Source organism: Dipteris shenzhenensis, chromosome 26, assembly GCF_047967505.1.
Source record: "Dipteris shenzhenensis isolate YYH24624 ecotype China chromosome 26, Dip_SZ_1.0, whole genome shotgun sequence".
Lineage (NCBI taxonomy): Eukaryota > Viridiplantae > Streptophyta > Polypodiopsida > Gleicheniales > Dipteridaceae > Dipteris > Dipteris shenzhenensis.
The window spans coordinates 13,242,206-13,265,001 of NC_141621.1; the positions used below are offsets into that span (position 1 = coordinate 13,242,206).

At 41.7% G+C, this 22,796-nt stretch overlaps 1 protein-coding gene across 1 annotated transcript; it reads left to right on the forward strand.

Annotated features, from left to right (window-relative positions):
* The first annotated feature begins 3,107 nt into the window (after positions 1 to 3,107).
* Positions 3,108 to 19,997, forward strand: LOC147884698 (Ribosomal protein L35). The gene is made up of 4 exons (XM_087397888.1): positions 3,108 to 3,392; positions 7,995 to 8,053; positions 8,159 to 8,243; positions 19,762 to 19,997. The coding sequence occupies exons 1-4, from the start codon at positions 3,186 to 3,188 to the stop codon at positions 19,849 to 19,851; spliced, it is 441 nt and encodes a 146-aa protein (XP_087254014.1). The 5' UTR covers positions 3,108 to 3,185; the 3' UTR covers positions 19,852 to 19,997.
* Positions 19,998 to 22,796: the final 2,799 nt, after the last annotated feature.

Here is a 22,796-nt window from a genome sequence, read left to right on the forward strand (position 1 = left end):
CTTGTAAACAAGGGGGGTTTTATGACACCTGTCTTCCCAATCAAGCTAAAACATGTTCTCAGCCATGTTTTTCTTATTGGATGGTGGCACGTATTTAGGCATCCCCCTTTGGTAAAATGTTTGTCAAGCTGTTTGATTTCAAAGCTCTCATGTTCCTCTATTGCTCACAAACATTCCAGGTTCCCATTTCACTAAAATGTTGTCATTTTACTACTTGTATAAACTCATATTCAAAGTGTCTTTGTTTGGTCTTGATTATAAAACTTTTCTTTAATTCTTGTCATTTAACTCTGCAAAAAGGATCTTCAATTCTTGTCATTTTACTATGCAAAAAGGATCTTCAATATCTTTTGTGCATACACACACGTGCGTGTGCACACACACATCTTGAAACGATTCCATCAGTAATGTATTGTCTAAAATAGATCTCTCTATTTTCAAATAAATTACTAACTAAACGCATGTCTCACATTCGAGATGGTCAGTCTTTAGATTTTCGAATAAGTCAACACACACAATAATTTTGATTAGTAAATGTATCTCACACTCACATACACTTATTTCTTTACACACACACACACACACACATGTATACTTCCCCAACTATGACTAATTCTTTTATGTACCCCCCATGAAATCTCCCCTTTACACTCTCTTTTTAACCACCCCACACACCAAGTCCACCTCCTCTAATACTTTCTCAACCCATGCACTCATTCTCTCCTTACTCCACTTGTGACTTAAATTTTTTTTAATTATCTAAGAATCCATATGGTTGTCTATATTCCTAGATAGAGCGATAATAACAAGCCAGGGAAAACAAGCATTACTTATCTACCCAAACATGACTATGCTATTCTAACACCTAGTTTGTTTGGATGGTGGCAAGTAAGTGGACCCTGACCTTGGAACCTAGACTGCGTGAGGATTCAACATCTGTTAGTCAAACTCAATATTATTAAAAATTCTTAATTTTGATCGAAATATTTGCAACTCTAGTTGCATTTTTCAAGTTAGATGTCTCAAACATTTTTTTCTTATACATTTTTTTCTTATATGTTTCCCTTTTTTTACTTTTTATCCAATCAATGGAATTAATTGTATGGCTCAATTATTGATGGACCTCTCTCTCTCTCTCTCTCTCACACACACACACACACACACACACACATGCCTATTACCACCTACCTCCATACTAGTATTCCTTGAATGCTTTCTTTTTACACCAAATGCATCAAGAGATTTATGAAGTCATAAGAGATGACTTATGGCTAGATAATCCCACCATAGCCACAAGCCACAATGATGGCCTTCTATATAGAGCATTTCTTCCACTTGAGCAAAGATGGTTTCACTATACATCAGGATACCTAGAGTGCACCTGTCCCACATAGTATGGATAGGCATGGGTCAACTCATGAAGCCATCTTATAGCTTTTAAATGCAAGATTGTGGCCATGTAACATTGCAGAGACCTAAAGTTATGTACCCTATGTAAGATAGGAGATGAAGATCGAGGGATGAGATGCCTAGATACATTGAGGTTTCAGGGAGATTTCATTGCTTATAGTTTACTTGCCAATGTCTCAACATGAGTCAAGTGATTGACTACCATCATCACAATGTGCCACACTCTTTATACATGAGGCCTTGAGGTGTGTTGCAAAATATGGCCCTAAGATCACATACTTCTTCTTCAAATGTGAAAAGACTTTAGAGATGGGATTTTGTTGGCATAGAATCATGACTTCGTCCTCCTAAGATGTCAGATTAATAGGAGACTAGACACATGCCTAGTGAGCTCTATCCCATGTCAAGCACCCTCATTATTGTTAAGTGAACTCTATAGAGAGGACTCGGGGGCTACACCTATTGAGTGTGGATATGTTCCTTGTGGGACCTCAGTCAAGCCTATTCGGAGCTTCAATTCCTCATGGATTACATAGGAGATGCATAATTCCAGGGCACATGTCCTTTCTCTAGTTTGAGTTCGAATTTTAGATTTGACACGAGACCCTTAGGGTTTATCAAACATCTCTAGACTCCCTACCGGGGTGTTTTTCTCTAGTTGATATAATCCTTTGGTGGGCATCCAATGAATCTGTGTGCGTGAGTGCGTGCGTGCGTGTGTGTGTGTGTGATATTGGATTAGATATTGGGCTTGTTGGACTTTGTGGACTGAACATAACATGGCGTATCTGCACAGACAGTTTACTCAGCCATATCAGTTCTTCAGAGTCTCCTTGAGGGAATATGTTTATGATGCCTGTCAGGAGGGCGATCATCATAGCTCTTGCATGGAGATTGTTTTCTTGTGTTTTTGATGTGCATGAGATTCTATTCTTTCGAGAATCTCTTTGTAAAATATTGAAATTGTAATATTATGACTGTGCAATTACCCCCCCCCCCCTCTCAAAAAAAAAGTGTGTGTGTGTGTGTGTGTGTGTTTGTTGAAGCCCTCCACCGTCTCAAAAGTTTTGACATGATCATCCTTAACCATGGAGCCATTGAAGGGTGCTCTCCTCTATGCCTAAAGCAAAGGATACTCGCTATGCACACTGCTTTAATGAAAAGAAGAGTAGTTCAGGTAGTATTAAAGAAAGGCAACCTTTAATGCCCATTAACCAACTACTTTCTAAAATGGGAGCACTTGAGGTAGTATTGAAACCTAATACTTAAACACTAACCTAACAATTAAAAATAATTAACACAACCAATCTACTTTCTAACATGGTTAGCTTGACTAGTAACAAAGGAAAACAAACCATCAACCTAGATTAGCCAAAAGAAATCCCTAAACGCTTAGTAGAGCCAAAAAGCCTCTAGAAAGCATCGACGAAATAGAAGGTTATGGGTCCCTGAACGGATATACACAATACATAGCAATGGGTTGGGAGTTTAAAGTGAGATAGGTTGGGCACATGTGTGGTTCCGATTGCATTCCGGTTTCCTTCCGGATATTATCGAAATGAGGCAACCTAAAGTTTATCAGACCCAATCGGAGTTACATGCACATGTTAAGATTGAAAGCCGAGCCTCCTTCGATTCTAGTGGATACCCACGTTGTGCCGACGGTGTTGTGTAGTGGATTGCCTTTCGACAGGCTAACCAGAGTCAAGTGGGAAGAGACTTGGGTTAATGAGGTGAACAACAAACTTTTCCAAACAGAATTACTCATGTGAGCAATGAGGCAGCTATGGCGATTGTTCCCTTTGCTCCGTTCTATAACACAAGAACAACGCTCATTCTCGCTCCTCCCCTTCACGCCCACTTCTGCACCACGCCGTAGCTTATGGATCCCAGCCTCTTTCTCTCCAACCTCTCTTGGCACACATCTTGGCCGAAATTCACCCTGGGGTTTCGCTTCATCCAGTATATCTCCGCCTCTTCAGGTACATACTCCACTACGCAAATTTAAGCTTCTTAAGGGCTTTGCACTTCTGTGCTCAGATAAGTTGTGGAACTCACCCCCAGCCCAACACGGGATCTTGTCGCATCATGGTCAATTACCGAGTAGCTCTTGTATTCTCCGAAGAGTTGCCATTCCTTGTCCTACTAAAGTTCTTCCACAACAGAAAGTGCACATGGGGTTTTCCTTCTTCGAGTTGATTTGGCTTGTTCATAATTAAGAATGGAGCACGCCAAGCCATCACCAGAAGCAAAACTAAAGTTTATGTCAATTATATGACAAACCATGATCAAGCATGATTTTTGGGCTCGTCAAGTCTACATACAACATAATTACATATCTGTGCATTTCCGCCTGCCATGTGAAAAGCTGAGAACAGTGTAAAATGTGATATATGCTGGCCTACCTTGTACTAATGCGTTGTTGAGAGATTGGAACTTACTCACCGTTGGATGTGTGTGTACATGTTGTCAGGCACCAAAAACTTTTACCCTAATTGTAAGTGTCAGCCTTAATCAAGAATGATAAGGAATTCCATAGGAAAATATTTGCATAAATATATTTTCATGTCTACGTCATTATGTGTCACGTTTAAAAGCTTATGCAAATCCAATGATCTTATCACCAGTGGCTGTTGAAGGTTCATAGGGTTGTCATGGAAGATATTGCTTGTTCTGCAAGATACACTTGATGGTATTCTTCGCATAGTTTCTAGAGGATAAGTTGAGTCATACCCCCAGTGCTAGCCTTCATCAAAAGATTAAGTTTGGCTTTCGGAGCTTGCAAAAACTCAATTGAATGCTTTTGTACGAATTCATACTTGTGTGTGTGGTGTTGTAGATATATGTTCTTGTTTATGCAAGGGTATGCACACACTGTTGTGCATTGTTCGAGTGTCGGGATGACATAGTACCTAAGCCCTTGTTAACAACCTTGGGGTTGCCAGCCCATCTGCCCACTACATGGGCCTGTACAAGGGCTTACGCTGGCCTGCACAGAAGCCCACGTGACTGCCGTTCTGCACCAGATCCTCTGCCCTTTAGAGGGCCCCCTGGCTGGGCATCCGTAAGTCCCACAGCCAGCCCTGAAGTATGGACATATTTACAGCTCTGAAGGAGGAGTGTGGGACAACCAGCTATGGTGGGTTTGGTGGTCCATGTGGATGTCCTTGGAGGACTTTTGATCACTGCCTATGTGTGCCCTTCACCCAACATCTTGTAGGTGTCCAGCCTTGTTGCTCTCCTCAGTTGGTAGCTCACAGGTTGGGGCATTGACCATAAATTTCCAACATTCCCTCTCAATGATGTGCCATGGTCCGATACCCACTCTGCTGAACCATGCCTTCAGCTGCCATGCAAAAGCTTTCAGGAACATGTACAGTATGTCTTCATCATCTGGTCCAGGAACCTGCACCTCTAGTATCTCTAGGTCTGCTCCTTATTGTGCAGGAACTGCTGGAACATTGGTACAATCACTGGTCGAAGTCAGGAACACTCCGGACTCTCCAAGAGTCCCAGGCACCAAAATGTCCATCTAGTCATCCCCCTCAGAATCCAAGAAAGACCAGACCCTTCAAAGTATCAAGCATCCTGGGTCTGTTTCAACCTGATCTTCCTCGCAATAGTATCTCCAACCTCGACCCTCAGAAACTATAAAGTGAGAACCTTGTGGCTGCTCCACATAGTCTCCACCAACTGATCCCTTTCCAGAAACTCTGGAACTGCTCCCAGCTGTCTTTGGACCCAAGTCTCACTGAGCTCCACTCAGATCTGAATCCTAAGCCTGCCAAGGCAACATGTAGTCCGCCAACGTAACCTGTAATCACTCGTATTCCCTATTCAGAATGATGCCAATGACCCACCTTAAGAAATCTCCTTGTCACCTGCATTTGTCAATATCTTAATCTCCATCGAGTGCAAGACACTAAAGTCTTCAGAAGACATCCAGATGGCTCTGAATGCCTCTGCCTTGAGACTTCCCCCTCTGCATGTCTGGAAGAATTTACCCTCCACCTGGACAGACGTTGCAAACAAAGTGTGCATTGGAAATCCATATTGATGCACAGAGAGAAAACGTGCCTTGGTCTGTTGTCTTTCTTGCCTTTGGAATAGTCAGGTACCTCCCCAAAGTACCAATCTTGAACGGCCTCTTTATGAACCTCTGGGCGTGCACCAGCGTGTTCCACAGCTCCTCATTCCATCAGACCCTGGAACCCACCTTTGGAGCAAGTCAGGTACCTCCCGAAGTACCAATTAGAACAACGTCCGAATGAATCTCTGGGGATTAACCAGCTTGTTCCACTGCTCCACATTTTATAAGATCCTGGTCCACTACAGCCTTGTTCTCAGTACGATCCGATCAAAATGTGCGATCCATCAACTTCACAAAAGGCTTTGGATCCTCTGACCATTTCTCTAAGTCAAACATGCATGTAGTCATACCTGGATCAATGGCACAGATCTCAAGGTTATTGACCAAGAACAACGGACTTCTTACCAAATTGGTTGTCTTTGACTCAGACTGTTCTTTCTTGGGCTCCTTTTTTTGCTCATCCTCCTTCCTCCTCCTGTAGCCTCATACAATATGTCCAGGCTGATCTCAGTGATAGCATTTTCTCTTTTTATTGCTGTCATTATCAGAAGAGTTGCTGTCCCCTAAAGAATCCTTCAGGCTTCTTGTTTAGATTTATATTTAGATGCTCGTTTGGGAGAGACTAAAATGAAATCGTTTAGTTGTAGCTTGAATGAAGAGATTTGGACTACTTTTTGATTAGCCTTCTCCTTTAGTGCTAGCCTTCATCATGGCTGAGTTTGCCCTTCACCTCCGGAGTGCCGACAGAAACTCAGTACGAAGACTTTGTATAAATGGATGCTCAAGTATGTGTGGGTGTGTGGATTTGTATGTGTGAGAGCATACTTTTATACTATGGTCTACACCCACTGTTGGGCGCTGATGATGTCAGTGGGGATGTCATAGTAGCTAGTCCCTGCTATGTGTGATGGAGTTTATGGTTTTCAATCTTATGAGTGACTCTCGTGAGATTGAAACTGCACTATGTTGTGTTTTTAGAGGATGAGTTTGGGAATGTTCCTGGATTCATCTAGGTATAGGCTTCTTGTTTTGCTTACCCTTACTGGAGTTGACTTTACCCTTCCTTGTAGAAGCGGTAATGCCTTCTCATCACCATCTGTATCCTGCAACTTCAACCTAGCTTCTTCCTGGAGCAGCAAAGGACTCAAATGTAAGAGACCTCAACCTTTCTCCAATCACTAGCCCATTTCGCCACTGCGACCTTGACCAGATGGTTGCTGACAGTTTCTCCCTCTCCCAATGTCACATGAATAACTGATTCTGCAGGGTAACTATATGTGGTGCATTGTTAGTCTCATACAGATCCTTCAAGATCCTCCAAGCTTCACGTGTAGTCTCTGCCAATTGAATATGCAGAAGAACTGAATTAGTAGTCATCTTGAAAATAATTGTCAATGCCTATCTGCCTTCTGCCTGTCGCATCTTTAAGGTCCTTGAGGTTGACCTCAACGTTCTTAGTAATCTGCCATAGTTCTCTCATTACCATGCGACTCTGTAGCTTTATCTTCCAGATTGGATAATTATTCCCATCCAGCATCTTATTGTCTCCGAAATTGGGAATATGCATCCAGGTCACCATGGGTACTTCTGTAGATTCCCTGAAGTTTCCGTCGACCTTGCACTCATTGCCAACATCTCTTCATCAAGTGCACACTTCTTGAGTTGAAGTCACCTTTCTTTATTTGGGTAAAGACCTTCAGTCATCTCTGAAGCAGATCTTTGGAGTAAGCTACTTTGTGTTAGAAATAACCAAAACAGAGGGTACACACATTGGAAGATGGATAAAGTAGCCCAGGAACTCACACAGTGGTGTTATAGGTGGAATCCAAAAAGGAACTTATTTACTTAGTGTGCTCAGCATACATGTGCAAGCCAGTAAATAGACAGTGCTCACAGGAGAGATATAGAACCAACAGTAACTATATTTTTGTCCAATGGACACGATACAAAACAAGTTCAGAGTCCCATCAGAGTGTGGTCCTCTGTCCCCTACCAACATATGCTGTCCTCCCACCTCAATGGCACTTCTAGATCCCTAAGCTTGTGTGCTGAGTTGGCTGTCACCGTGCCTGCAAACACACCTCCAAGCTATCCCTGGCGGACAGCCACGCGAGGCAGTGAATGCTTTCTTGATCCACCTTGCTGCCCTGGAAGACAGCCAAGGGTGAAGCCCTTCCCTGAGCTATATTGGGGTTTTACACGTAGATTTCCAACATGTTTATGTCACACGGATAGCTTGGATGTTGAAGGGCTGATTTTGCAGCAAGCTTAGCTGCTATAAAACGTTTCCTCTAACAGCTTGTTAATGTGATAATTTTCCTTACCAGCATCCGTATGACATCTATCTAATTCATTTAGTAAAGAGAGGAAACCTTGCATAGACATCTCACATGCATATATCGTTTTAGTTTTTTTTAATAAAAATAATGGAAGGAGTTTCCTAGTAGAAAGTGCTGCTTAGCAGTGTTTTCACGATGTCTTTGTACTATCGCAGATGGAGCAACGGCGGACATATGCATCCAAGTTAAAGAAATACAAGATCAAAGCCTACTCGTCTGTACTCAAGCGTTTTAAATCCATCTTTGAGGAAGCTTCATTGAATTTGATTGTTGGAACATTCAAGAGCTCACAAAGATGGGTTTTTTTGTTCATGTGAAGGTCCTACAAATTTAGATTCAAAGAAAATGAGAGTGGAGAATATAAACGATGGAGAGCTGGGAAGCGGCATAATGCTCATTCAAAGGTGATTCTTACGTAGTTCTTCAGCCTTTTATACAATTTGTTTGTGTGAATAAGTCTTTCATACTAGCTGAATTAGTCCTGTTGAAGCACACATCAGCAATGCCAAGTTCTGGTTTACAAAAACAAAACATAGGCTCAATCTATCCCAACACTTTTTTTAGTGATTAACCGTTCTCGATAGTCAAAGGAATTGATACTGGCAATTGCTCTAGACAAGATAATATAAGCAAGTTTGTGGACAAAAATAGGAATAAATTCCATAATAGGTTTACAGTATAGAACTGCGGCAGCTCAGTTTGGTCCTCAAGTTTGTCCAAGTGACATGTCCTTTTGGCTTATCCATTTCCTTACATCACTTATGTTCTTGTGTACTCACATGGTGTTTGGTTACTCAAATGTCACAATGTGTTGCAACATCCACTGTGAGCCAAGGGTCTCAACAACATGGCTGCTAGCATAGAGCTCATGAAAGGATTCTATCGAAAAGGGGTTTAAGAAATACTATGAACTTCGCTCTACTTTTTCAGGGTTTTTGAAAATTAATCTTGCAGATAGGATTTTGTGACTATTACCTGAATCAAAAAATTCATGATAAAGTGCCGTGCCTTTCTGATAGTGTCTGTACTAGAATCAGGCCACTTGTCTAATACGTCTGGATTTTTAGAGATTGCTACTTGTAGAGAACCCATAGTCCATGATCATAGGAGCTCTGTGTCCATGGTTGGTTGGATTGGTGCAGCATTGTAATAGCTTCATTGGTCTTATTAGAGTTAGCTGTGTATGGTAAGGTAGCCTTTTGTGAAATTTGTAGCCTCATCAAAATGATGAGGCTTACCTTCTTAGGGTAGCCTCTTGGCATTCTACCTGTCATTCGAACAACAGTCATGATTTTGATGAGGCTTACCTTCTTAGGGTAGCCTCTTGGCATTCTACCTGTCATTCGAACAACAGTCATGCTGGGTCATGTTTTGATCTACAAAGTATGTCACTTGCTTAGAGATGACACCTCCTTGAAACAAGCTAAGATGCTTTCTGAGGCTAAGTCAATAGACATTTCATTTGCCGCGTAATATTGTCTCATCTGCTATGTAGTTTTCTTTTGGAAAGTTTCATTATTCTACATAAATTTCATTCTAGTGAGCTTTTGCTTCGACCTTGTGCATGCTTTACTTCAATGTGCACTTTGCATCTGTGTACGCTTGCTTGACTTATCTCTTATTGGCTATTGCGCAGTACCAGGCATCATACAATTTTTCCAAAATTGAATGTGTTTTGGAGAAAAGTAAATGTTTTCAAACGATTCTTTTGAAACAGGTTGCTTGCAATTCAGGTTTAGTTTGATTATTCCTCTCCATCACCCTTTTTTGTTGAGGAGTGTAGGAGGTATTGAGTTGAACTCTTCATACTCATTCCTACCCCTTCCTCTATTTGACCTTAATATCTCTATTCTTGTGCTCTTTTGATTTTCTACCATTACTTTATCTTTTTGAAAATATCAAGAGTTCTTGCGTTGGAGTAGATGGTTCATTGTCCCAACTGTAAGCCTGCATCGGATTGGGGGGCATGAGAAGTCGCTAATGGCCATGAGAGCAAGTTGCAACACGGGCAGATTTGGGTAGAAACGGACATCGGTTGAGGCTGGCATATGGCCAGCATATAGACTGACATGTGGACAGCATGAAGATGTGCTGACATGGCTCTCTTAACTGATTAATCGAGGCTCTATTCCTCTTTCTTAGAGAAGGATGCGGATGCATAATCTTCCTTCGTTATGGTAGTACTGTCCTTGTAATACTCAGTCTCTGTCTAGTGCCCAAGTAATTGAGCCTCGTCCTTTAAGAATGCATCCTCAAGTGGAGCCGTCTCCTCCACCTCTATTAATACTATTTATTTATAGGCCCAAGCAAGTTTCACATTATTTATTGATAATTCAGGAACTTATCACATTTATTTCTCAATTCATGTAATGATTAAGGATTTAAGATTCAAAAACCAATTTCCAAGGGTATCATATGACGCAGGAGTGATCCTAATGTATGCATGTCAAATAGGACTCGGTGCATGAATTTACAATGACACTACTTGCATTGGACCCTTCGGATCCTTCAACTTCTGTGCTAGCCTTATTCTTACATTGCTCCTATTAAGCATGTTCCTAATCTTTGTGTATATCAATCCGAGAGAACTTAAGTTTCTCTCACAGATACTAGATAACCAATTCTATTTAGAAAGACTCAAAAACTTGCATACTTTACTTCAGACTCCAGTGCAGAACTCAACGAAGTAAAAGTCTTAAAACTTACAAGCTTCGAGGTACAAACATTCTACGGAGTTTGCGAATGTTCCTGGATTCATCTAGGTATATGCTTCTGCCGTATTAGCGGACATGCAAATTTCACCTTATGAAGTTTTCGTCCAAGTTGCGGCCTGCTGGTATTGCGATAATTCTTTTTATCTTAAATGGTGCATTGCCCTATCAGCTAGATTTTGCTCGTTTGGGAGAGACTAAAATGAAATCGTTTAGACTTCACAAGCAGTTGTAGCTTGAATGAAGAGATTTGGACTACTTTTTGATTAGCCTTCTCCTTTAGTGCTAGCCTTCGTCATGGCTGAGTTTGCCCTTCACCTCCGGAGTGCCGACAGAAACTCAATACGAAGACTTTGTATAAATGGATGCTCAAGTATGTGTAGGTGTGTGGATTTGTATGTGTGAGAGCATACTTTTATACTATGGTCTACACCCACTGTTGGGCGTTGATGACGTCAGTGGGGATGTCATAGTAGCTAGTCCCTGCTATGCATGATGGAGTTTATGGTTTTCAATCTTATGAGTGACTCTCGTGAGATTGAAACTGCACTATGTTGTGTTTTTAGAGGATAAGTTTGGGAATGTTCCTGGATTCATCTAGGTATATTCTATGGAGTATAGACTAGTCACTATATTTTTAATCCAAACTTGAGATGGGACTATCAAACCAAGAGCCTGTAAATGCTAATGCCATATGAGCTTCATTCAACTTTGTCCTTGACGAATAAATGAACGTAAGGAAGGGGGGGTCTCAACAAATTTGGAGGGCCCATGTGGCTGGCCTACATCCATTCATGTGGGAGGAGGACCCATGCGACATGTAGGGGCAGAAAGCAGGAAAAGAGGACATAAACGGAAATCTGTTGAAGGAACTGGATAGAACCTATGGCTATCTGTTTGTCCTTGATGCTGATCTTCTCTTTTAAAAAAGCAAGATGTAAACTTAAAGTAAAATCTGTATGTTAGGCCTTGTATTCCGAACCTAGGAAGTACCCTTTTTAGCTGCAGGATGACACAATGTGACAAATGGATTGGGCATGCGAAGGCACTCAAAGACACGTTTACATGTTCGTTTAGGATAATAGCAGGAACTGTGGGACGAAGAGTGCATAGACGAAAATCCATCGATGGAACTAGAGAGGAACTGTGGATTACTGTCGGTCTTTGATGCTGATCTTTCTCTGTTAAAAACAGCAAGTAAACCCAAGGTTGAATCTAGTACCTTTTTTAGTTTGCAGGATGACAAGTCATGCCAAATGGAATGGGCATGCGAAGGCACTCAAAGACACTGTCAATCTTAAAAGCCAGATGCCTCATCCACGTTAGTTTGGGATTATGACACAAAATTGCAAGGACGGCTAGTCCTATGCATAAAATAAATGGCCAGCTTTGCGGAGATGCAGGGGTCTGTTTGGAAAGAGAAAAAAAATCTGAAAAGGATTGGTGGAAAAGCAAGCCTCCAACATTAAGCCATTTGAAACCAAGGTCCACGAGATTAAACAAATGCATGTCGAAGGGTAGATGCAAGCTCTTTCCCCCATCACCCTCTTGATGCTCAATCTGCATCTACTTGAGATCTTCGCTGATGAAGATTGGAGTCCCTTTCAAGTCTTCCCTCTTTATGGGACGTCTTGTCTTACTTTGGTATTTATAAGGTTGATAATGAGCAGTTCTCGTGCGTCTCATCCCTCCCCACTCTCCATGCATTATCAAGATGCAATCTCCACCGCAAACTTCTCGTGTGAGGTCTCTTGCAGTTCCAGTGGGCTCGTTGCATACTCCTTTTGCCCAACCTTTTGACGTTAAGGGCTTTCGCTTTCTTCTCCTCCTCGAAGGTCTCTTGACTGACCTTCTGCCGCTTGTGCTTGCTCACGCCATGGGACAATGTTTTAGCCCTCTTGGCATTTTCTTCTACCTTAGCCTCCATTTTGACCTCCATATGTTTGTTATCCTCAATGACTTTCCCTTGGCCATGACTCAGCAAGGTAACAGGAAGTTTCGGCACCGGGCACAGGTTTTTTATTTGGTCAGGTTGGGGCCCCTTTGTGTTGATGAGTTGCCTAAGGTTTTGTGTGTCTTCCAAACCAAATCTATGAGAGTATGGATGAGCTCATCCTTGCCTTCTTTTGACATTTGTTGGATATTCTCGTGACTCACGGATTGGCATTCCATGAGTCTTTTTATGCTTGGTTTATGCTAGCGTCCCTCTCCCATGGTTTGATAGGTGTCAGCCAAGATTCCAGGTCTGCATCTACAACTTATAGATTTGTTGCTCCATTATGCGTAGACAGGTTTTGTTCATGATTGCAGGCTGTGGCATCATGGATAACATCCTTTTCTACCTTGAAGCTATGGATTGGGCGCAGTGAGTGAACAAGCCCCTGATGGTCTTGCTTCTAGACCTTAAGAGGGCCGTTGATTAGGTGGGCCTAGGCTTTTTAGAGGGCCTGATGAATGGTTGGGCTTCTTGGAGGGAGAGATTTGAGGCTTGTTCCCACTACACATAGGTAGCTCCTGCCGGATACTCATTGGGGGGCACATGATGGAGGCTTTTGCTTTCTTAAGATTTGGTTGATAGGGCCCTCCTCTTGTACACTTCCTCTTCTATTCATGGCAGAGGCCTTGGAATATTATGTAAAAGCTCAGGTTTTTGGCCTGATAAGCTTAAGGCTTCCCCCTTGACTTTGAGTTCATAGATGACACAGCCTTGTTTTTTGAGGATAGGGCCTCAAGGTTTGATTGGGTTCATAGCTTATTGGATTGATCTGTCTAGCTTTCGGAGGTTGAATGGACCAGGTACATCAGTAGGTTTGATTTGGGTATTGTGTGGCTCTCTAGAGAACCTGGTGAAGTACCTTCTTTGTGTAGCTAGAGACTTGGTAGTCAGGCAGGTCTGGTTCTCCACATGGTGGTGGCACATAGCTTCAGGATGGTGCTTTTATTGTGGATGCTATAAAAGGTGGTTAAGAACTTCTTGTGGGCTGATTTTGACTGGTCCTAATATATGCACACTAAAGTGGGTGGAGATGGGAAGGTAGTCCCCATAGTTACTAGGACAATGCTGTTCCCCCTTCTTGGAACGGGGGATCACTGTTCCGGAGCAGGGAAATCCTGGAATGGCATTGGAACACCATGTGTGCATATGGTAGATTTGGCATTTCGATGTTCCCGAAACATTTTGGGAATGCTGCTACAAGATTTTTGGGATCTGGGAGGCCTCTATCATTTGTGCCGCCTTCAGTCCTTCAGGGCTGATTTCGAGACTTCATGGACTGATGGATCAGGGGCATGGCTGATGCTTGAGTTTTATTATGTTTTGTACTTTCTTTTTAAATGTATATCATGTACTTGACTCCTGAGTTTTGCCTATTTGGTATTGAGGGCAGTGGACCCAAGGCACTTGTTTGTGGCATGGGCTGTTGCTTTTAGGACATGACCTCCTATGCACTGTATGATCCATAGAATATCATGAATCATGTATATGCTGTATGATCTATAGAATATCACCATTCATCTATAGCATGCCAATTTTTCTGATGTTTAAAGCTCAAATGATAAGGTCAGAGATGTAAAAAATGATCCTTTCCATATTATAGTACATTTCTATGTCATATGATGATGTATTGTGTGATGTATCGTATGACATGGCATGGGCCCACGCTACCCCTTCCTGACACATTCTTGTTCTGGCATTTGACTCTTCCAGAACCTTCCTTGTCCCTGGTAACTATGTAGTATGGTAGTCCCTTTTAATTTGCCCGCAGGTGCCAGACTCAAGATGGGGAGATGCTTGGGGAACACAGGCTGGATGGGCAGAGTGAAACAGCATACATGCACACATTGGCAAGCATGGTGGTGATTTTTGGGTGATTGACTGAGCATGCATGCTCTAGTGCTGTGGCCACAGTCTTGGCTTTGGGAGGCATGTCCACTGCTAGTCGTCGTCGTGATGACTGGTTTTGGCCAGAGCAGCCATCTAGCCCCAGCTTGTACCCTCCTTTGAGTACACAGCACAGCCTTGCAGCATTTGGCTTCTTTATTGTGGACATGCTATTGTGAGCCATTAGCATCTTCATGGCATGAGGAGAGTTAACAATTATTGAATGTTTGTGTATGTGGATGCCCTTTTTATTGTACTCCTGTAAGAAATGCCATATTTTCTCATGCTCAGCTCTGTTTACATGCATTCTGTGTGCTATTAGTTTTGTTTGTGTATCTGTGTAGAAATGCCATGTTTTCTCATGCTCAGCTCTGTTTACATGCATTCTGTGTGCTACCAGTTTTGTTTGTGTATCTGTGTATCTTTGCTTTGTGAGAGAGTCGAATTCCAGTGAGGTTGTTCTGGCAAGTGACAAGGTGCCACAATAGTCTTGCAAGGAGGTGATGCATGGGATGCTAAAAACCAGATGTTGAGTGGCAAAAGCGAGAAGTGGGACTATTTGGGGACCTGATCATAGTCTCTCTTAGGGGTTGGATGAGGATTGACTCAGGAAACCACTTTAGAGGCCAGGAAAACTGCTGCTTTGGGCAGACTGAATTGCTAGATGAGTTAGGAAAGCTGATGTGAAACAGCTTGGAAGAACAGGGATCTCTACATAAACATCAGCCTTTTCTCATTCACACTACGAACATTGCAGGCAGCCTCCCAAAGACATATTGGCTATTATTGAGAACCAATTATAGTACGGTCCTGCAGGAGACATGAAAGAAGGATATAACCCTTTACGAGGGACCATATTGCGATGGAAAATTTGTTGAGATATGGTGCCTTGTGCACATAATTAGAGGCTAAGGTATGGTATAGGAATGTATTAAAGTAGCCACCCTAGGATGTGGACTACATGATGTCAGGATGTGGATTGAGGACATGCACAAGGAGAGATGTGGATCAGAGGATCCCACAAGTGTTGACTATTCTAAGGGCTCTCTCTATATAAGAAGCCTATCGTGTATTGTTGATTACGCACATTGCAATAGATTGAGTATTGCCTACATTTCTCTCACGGTGTTTTGATCTTCCTTGATCCCTCACTTTGTCATGGTATCAGAGCTTCCTTGTCTTCCGCTGAGGCATTGAGATCCTTGTGAAAGAGATTGAGTGATTGAGCGATCGAGTGTTTTCATTCTTTCATTCCGTTGATGAGAGAAATTTCCGTCCACTTTGAGAGGATTCCATCCATTCTTCCACTATTTGCAAGAGAGAGAGTTTCCTTGTGTTCCTTTCTTCGTGTGAGTTCTTCCTTAGATTTCAGTTGGAGAGGAATAGAGATCTATTCTTCTTATTGTGAGACTTTCACTCTTGAGAGTTGTTCTTCTGTTAATCCGAGAGAAAGATATATTTCTGTTATAGATATCCGTCCATTTGATATCATTGTGAGAGAAAGAGTTTGAGAGAGTTCAGTTTTTTGTTTTAGATATTTTAAGAGAGCAATTGTGCACCTATGAGCTACAACAATCTAACCAAGGCTTTGCTCTAGCTCTACTGCCTTCTACGAGACTTGCAACTAGCCCAACAACGTTCCAAAGCGTCTGCATGTAACTGAGTGGCGCCTCCACGCAACAGCAAAGCTCACGGGTTGCCTCCAACAAAGCTACGGGCTAGCAAGCCGACCACAACACATCAGACAACGCCCTCCGTCGGACTCCCTGCAGCGCAACCGCATCTCCTACGGCAAGCCTCTCCACAGTCGACCTAGAGCGCAACCGCATCTATAGCCAGTCCATTCCACGTGCAGTAGCTTCAACGCCTAGCGACAGGGATTGCCGTCGACGTCAGATTTGGAGTAGCGAGGGACACGTCGAAGCAAATTGAAGAAGCCGAGATCGTGCGATTGGCCACAATTAGAAACGATGACCTTATCCTTCACTTTCTGTAAGGTTCTAACTATTTGGCACATGGCAAACTTGACCATGGTTAAGTATGTACTTTGGTTAAGCTACACTCAGACTATGACCTTGGGTTAGTACTATGGTTAGACTAATGGTTATCATGATTGAGTTTGTTGGCTTGGTTGGATTAACAGATTGCCACGTGGCATAGTGCCACCTAAGCACACAGTCCCTTTCTAAACACAGTCTTGCATGCTGCATATGAATTTCTGTGCCACATCATCAAAGGCCACCTCTTCTTCATAAAACTTCGGCAAGCCATAACTTGCAATCCAAGAAGAATTTGCACTCTCCAAAAAGCAAAAGTGATCGTCTTTTCAAGCTCTATGCGCCTGTCAAGTCAGAATTATTGTTAGCAATTAGACACTGCTAGATTTGAAAGTTTCTGCAACTGGTAAGGCCTTTGCAATGGCAATACGCACCTCAACTGTCGAGAAGTTACTGGGGAAGGATTCCACACTTGGTCTACACAAATGAGGTATCTCCTGATGCATTAAAAGCTTTGGAAGACCGTAAGAGAAGAATGAATCCATGGCACAATTTGTCAATAAGATCAAAAGCATTATGACCCAACTAGAAGGCATATTTGCAAAAGTAGGAGAAAAGGATGCACTTGTAATTCTCCTTTAAAGCACAAACTACTCTAGGGTTAGGGTTAGGGTTTCTAACCCTTTCCTTTTATGCACTCGTTTGGTTAGTGCTATATACGTATGATAACATGTGATGCTGGCATGAGTCCTCAACAGTTATGTTGAGCACAATTCAAAAGCATTATATTCATTCAGTAGGAAACTTGACTCTCTATAAAGTCTTTGTTTGGTATTCAATTGTAATAATTAAGTTCATTGTATGGGGAAAGGTTGTCTGTAGCACTTGATCACACTACACTTATCAACCACAAGGCTTGCCATAGCAAATCACATGAGGTGATAATACTGCTTGCAAGGCAACATGATCAACTCAATGACATGTTTAGCTCAAATAGACAAGACAAACATAGCACATCGACCTGAAGAGTACAGTGCACGGACAACCACTTTGAAGAATCTTCCATATCCAAAGTTTGAGGAATATGTGTTCTCTCTTATTGAGAAAGAAAGAGAGTTGAAGGCATCGACATCTACATCAACACGTAGCAACAATAATGAAGAACAAGCATTGTTCAGTAAAACATCAACAAAGTGTTACCGTTGCGGAAGGATGGGTCACTATCAAAGTGACGGTAGACTGAAGAACAAACCAAAGTGTCACCATTGCAAGAAGCTGGGACACAAGGAAGAAGATTGTAAATTGAAGAACTAGTAGGTCAACTACGTGAAGTCATCATCAAGCCTTGAGCAGAATGACAAGAACATGTATTGAGAAGCAAAAGCCTTGCCACCTTTAGCCCACACGTTTGTAAAACAAACCTGACCCCCTGAGAGTAGCTATGAAAGTACCCAGAGGAGGATTTGATCTTGTAACTCACATCTGACCACCTTGCAGTAGCCAAAGGATCATGGCACTAAGAGAAGGTGTTGAGATATGGTGCCATGTGCACATAATTAGAGGCTAAGGTATGGTATAGGAATGTATTAAAGTAGCCACTGTAGGAAGTGGACTACATGATGTGAGGATGTGGATCGAGGACATCCACAACGAGAGATGTGGATTAGAGGATCCCACAGGTGTTGACTATTCTAAGGGCTCTCTCTATATAAGAAGCCTATTATGTATTGTTGATTACGCACATTGCAATAGATTGAGTATTGCCTACCTTATGTCTCTCTCATGGTGTTTTGATTCTCCTTGATCCCTCACTTTGTCAAAAATTACATATGCAGTCCTTGCTATGCATGATAGAGTTTATGGTTTTCAACTTTGTGACTATCATGAGATTGAAATTACACTATTTCAGAGGATGAGTCTGGGCATGTTCCTGGATTCATTTAGATATATGTTACTGCCGTATTAGCAGACATGCAGTTTCACCTTGTAAAGTTTTCGTCCATGTTGCGGCTTACTAATATTGTGATAAATTCTTTCTATCTTAAGTGGTGCATTGCCATATCAGCTTTCTTTTCTAAGCATCTTTTGCATAGACTAAAATGAAATACTATATCATTTCGTAAGTTTTCGACCATGTTGCGGCTTACTGATATTGTGATAAATTCTTTCGATGTTAAGTGGTGCATTGCCATATCAGCTTTCTTTTCTAAGCATCTTTTGCATAGACTAAAATGAAATACTATAGACTTCACAAGTAGTTATAGCTTGAATGAAGAGAATGTGGACTACTTTCTAATTAGCCTTCTCCTTTAGTGCTAGCCTTTGTCATGGCTGATTCTGCCCTTCACCTCCAGAGTGCTGATAGAAGCTTGGTACAAAGACTTTTTGTATAAATGGATGCTCAAGTATTCGTGGGTGGGCAGATATGTATGTGTGAGAGCATTTGTCTATACTATGGTCTACACCCACCGTTGGGCAGTGATGATGTTGATGGGGATGTCATAGTAGCTGGTCCCTGCTATGCATGATAGAGTTCATGGTTTCCAACCTTGTGATTGAGTGATCATCATGAGATTGAGACTGCACTTTTTGTTGTGTTTCAGAGGATGAGTCTGGGCATTTTTCCTGGATTCATCTAGGTATATACTACATATGCAGTTTCTGCTTTGTCGGAATTGGCCCCACATAGCATGGAGAGGTCACAGGAACCAAGAAGTAGACGTGCAACCTGACCTGTTGCGGCTGCTTAACTTGCTTTGCTAACAGCTATCTTCGGAGTATTTTCTTGGAAATCCGTGCATGTTCTTTGTGACCCTCTGCTGTCTTCCTGGCTTTTGAATCCCTCTTTTGGCTTCCTGTACCAGGCAGCCCCTCTGATGTTCTCTTGTACATGGCTGCAATTGTTTTTCACATGTTTTCTCTTTCCATCCGCACTCTTTGAATCCCTCTTTTTGCACCTCATATGGGTAGTACTTCAAGATTGTCAAATACCTTTACCTCATTACATTTTCATTACACATGTTAGCTACTAGCTGGTGAGTTGACTTTGCTCACTTGTTATTCTGCATGTTGCTGTCAACAGCTCACTTCTTTGCTCCATAAATGTGGGATTGGAGAGGATTGTTCGGAATTGAGTTGCACATTATTATGTGGTATTGTAGAGATTAGCTGAATTTTGTTACAGGTCAATTCATACTTTGTTTTGTATGAACCTTCTTGGTCTGGATTAGATCTGCAAATCTTACTTCATTGTGGATCCTTGTTGTCTCAAGTGTAAGCATGAACAGCTTAGGTGAGTGATCCATTAACCGTAGCTTTCCAACTATGTTTGCAGACCAACAAGCAGCTACGTCAATTGAGAAGGCCTTCAGTGGTACACGATGCATATGCCAAGATTATGAAAAAGCTAAATTTCCATCGTTGACATCCAATCTAGCACTGTTGGTCATACAAATATTTTTGGTAACATTGAGTTTTGACAATGTTTCTGTGTCATGAATAGCATCATGCCCACCCACAGTTGGACCATGCCTTGGGCTCATGAATGCAAGTTTAACATTATTTGCCTTATGGACTCTCTCTCTCTCTCTCTCTCTCTCTCTCTCTCTCTCTCTCTCTCTGTGCATGCATGCATGCAAGTGGAGTATTGCATGCTAGATATACTCTCAAAGTTGATGTAATATTAATGGTAGCCTCTTTTTTAAACTTCCTTTGGGGTGGGGTACATTTTTTTGTCTAGTTGACACTTAAGGAATTTTTTTATATATATTCCTTTGAGCCATAACCCACTCCTTATAAGGTTTGCGTGACACATGAATGAGGAGGAACTCTCTCGATTGGAGACAAGATGGAAAGATTATTATTAAACGTGCTCACTTGGTGCTAGAGGGTGGGGCAATCATGTCAAGATTGATCCAGCTCGCTCTTCTCGTGTTGCAAAAACATCACTTGCATTTAATGACTTTTTCTAATAACTTGCATTATGGCAAGCATATTGAAATTTATTAATTTTTATTTAAATAAGGGTTGTAGCTCTAGCATAGTTCCAAGAATGAAAGAATATTGCATACCATGCTATAAGCAAATTCTACTATTTATGACCTAATAATGAATGTTCAATTAGGGTCACCAAAGAACGACATAATTCATGCTTTTGCATGTGATTCACAAAAAAGGAAACTTTGATCCAAGGGGTAAATGTGCTAAAATGATTGTGGTAAAATCTTGGGCCTTGATGTAAATGGAATGATTGCTTTATGGTTATAGCAGCCACATAATTACCCCTCATCCTTGTGGGTGTAACATGAAATAGTGAAATAAAGTAAAGATGAAAAAGTATAAGTAAGCAATTCGAAGGAATCATAAGGCTTATTTGTAGATATTTGCAAAATCATTAGTAGAAATTCAAAATTTCTTTTAAAAATTTCAAGTTACTTTTACAAATAGAAAGAAACATATCTACTTATGCACATAGTATTCTTAAGAATATTACAAGAATAAAACATACCAAAGATACAACAAACTACTAAATGAAGCTATGATTGCTACATATCAGATGTTTGGTCATTGCCATTCTCTTGTAATTAATCTCTTCGCACCCTCCTCCAAAAAGCATATTCGACTTGCTTGTTTTTTAAAAGATATTGTGAAAAGCTTCTATTTAGCATGGTGGAAAGGGCTTAATTCTGCAAACGTGTGACTTGACAAGTTTGAAGTTTAGACGTGTACATGCAGAATCGCTGTAGCACTTTATACGGCCCAATTCAATTGTGCATGAAGCTCTTGCACAGGCCTCTTTTACAAACGGGGTAATACACGGACACAAGGTCTTCTATCTAGTACGTCACATCTTCACGGCCTTCGATTTTATCCTGCTGCTGCCTTGCTTGAGCCACTTGCTAGTTGTTCAGTATTGCAGATCGCAAGATTGGCTGAACTTTTTTGAGGTGTTGGTACCAATCGACTGCGTCTCGGAACTTTCCTTGTATCTGGACGTCTGGTAGCTGTGGTGGGAACTTACGGTCGCAGCCGTAGAGTGCTCTGAATGGGCTCATCTTGGTTGATGCTTGTACTGTCATTCGATAGGCGTGAAGCACATAGGAGAGGATCTGATCCCAATTGTCATGGGTGGAACTGATATACATCTTGATCATTTGCTTGATGGTTTTGTTCAGTCGTTCTGTGAGTCAGACTGTCTGGTGATGGTGAGCACTTGAGAAAGCATTCTGCACGCCCAAACACTCTGCTAGGATCGCCACGACTTCTAAGAAAAACTTTGCCACTGTATTAGCCGAAATATTTGCAACTGCAATTGTATTAGCCGAAATATTTGCAACTGCAATTGCTTCACACCATTTCAGATATTCAATCAGAGTGATTATATCCTTGCAAAGACTATGGAAATGGTCCTATCACATCCCAAGATACTAACTCAAAAGGCTTGCTCACTCTTATGCTTTGTGGTGGTTTTGATGTCGAGGACGTAGTTGATCGGCATTTTGGACAAGCTTGTATATGACTAGTAATGAAAAGGCACATCTTCGGCTAGTAGTATTGGGTTCGTATAGCTTCTAAGATCGTGTAAACACCTAAATGTCCGAACAACGGGTGGGCATGGAAGTAGTTTGTGAAATGGAAGCGTAAAGCAGATGCTACATACAAACGGGGTTCTTGGTTCGGTGCAATGAAGTACGAAAGATTGCTGTGGATCTGAAATCTAGTCTGGTCCGGATGGGGCTGTAACTGGCAGATATTAGCTATAATGCGGATTACTACTAGATCTTGTTGTTAGGTTGGACGGCTGAATCTATATGAAAAGGTGAAGGAGCGGTCATAGTTGCTGTGGAGAGTCTGAGGTTTAAATAGACTGGCTGGCTATGTTGGACATTTTGAACTGCTGGACTTCTTAATAAGGCGTTGGCTAATTCATTGTATTTACCTGGTGTGAACTGGAGGTCGAACACATAGTCCAGGAGAGCGAGGACCCATCTCATCAATCGGCCTGAGGGATGCTTCTTCTTCAACAATGGGATCAGTGGTTGATGGTCTGTCTGCACCACTACTTCTGTGCCATGAAGATAACGGATGTAGCTTGGAAAATGCCCATAAAATTGCCAAAATCTCTTTCTCAGTTGTTGCATAGTTTCTCTCTGCACGACTGATGAAGGAAATAGGGCGTAGTTGGCAGGCTTCTTCCTGCAATAAAAGAGCATCTAAACCCTCATATTTGGCATCAGTCTGTAGAATGAAAGGTTTTTGAAAATCTGGGTATTTCAGGATCGCAGTTGAGGACATCATTTCTTTCAGCTTTGTGTATGCAGTTGCACACTCAGTCGTCCATTCGAATTTTGATCCTTTTTTCAGTAATTT

Bases quoted from the DNA above. Each gene is read 5' to 3' on its own strand.
- LOC147884698 (XM_087397888.1), top strand. From the start codon at position 3,186: ATGAGGCAGCTATGGCGATTGTTCCCTTTGCTCCGTTCTATAACACAA. The intron at 8,054-8,158 runs GTCTGTACTCAA...GTTCATGTGAAG, and splicing joins TACAAGATCAAAGCCTACTC to GTCCTACAAATTTAGATTCA. The intron at 8,244-19,761 runs GTGATTCTTACG...CTATGTTTGCAG, and splicing joins GGCATAATGCTCATTCAAAG to ACCAACAAGCAGCTACGTCA.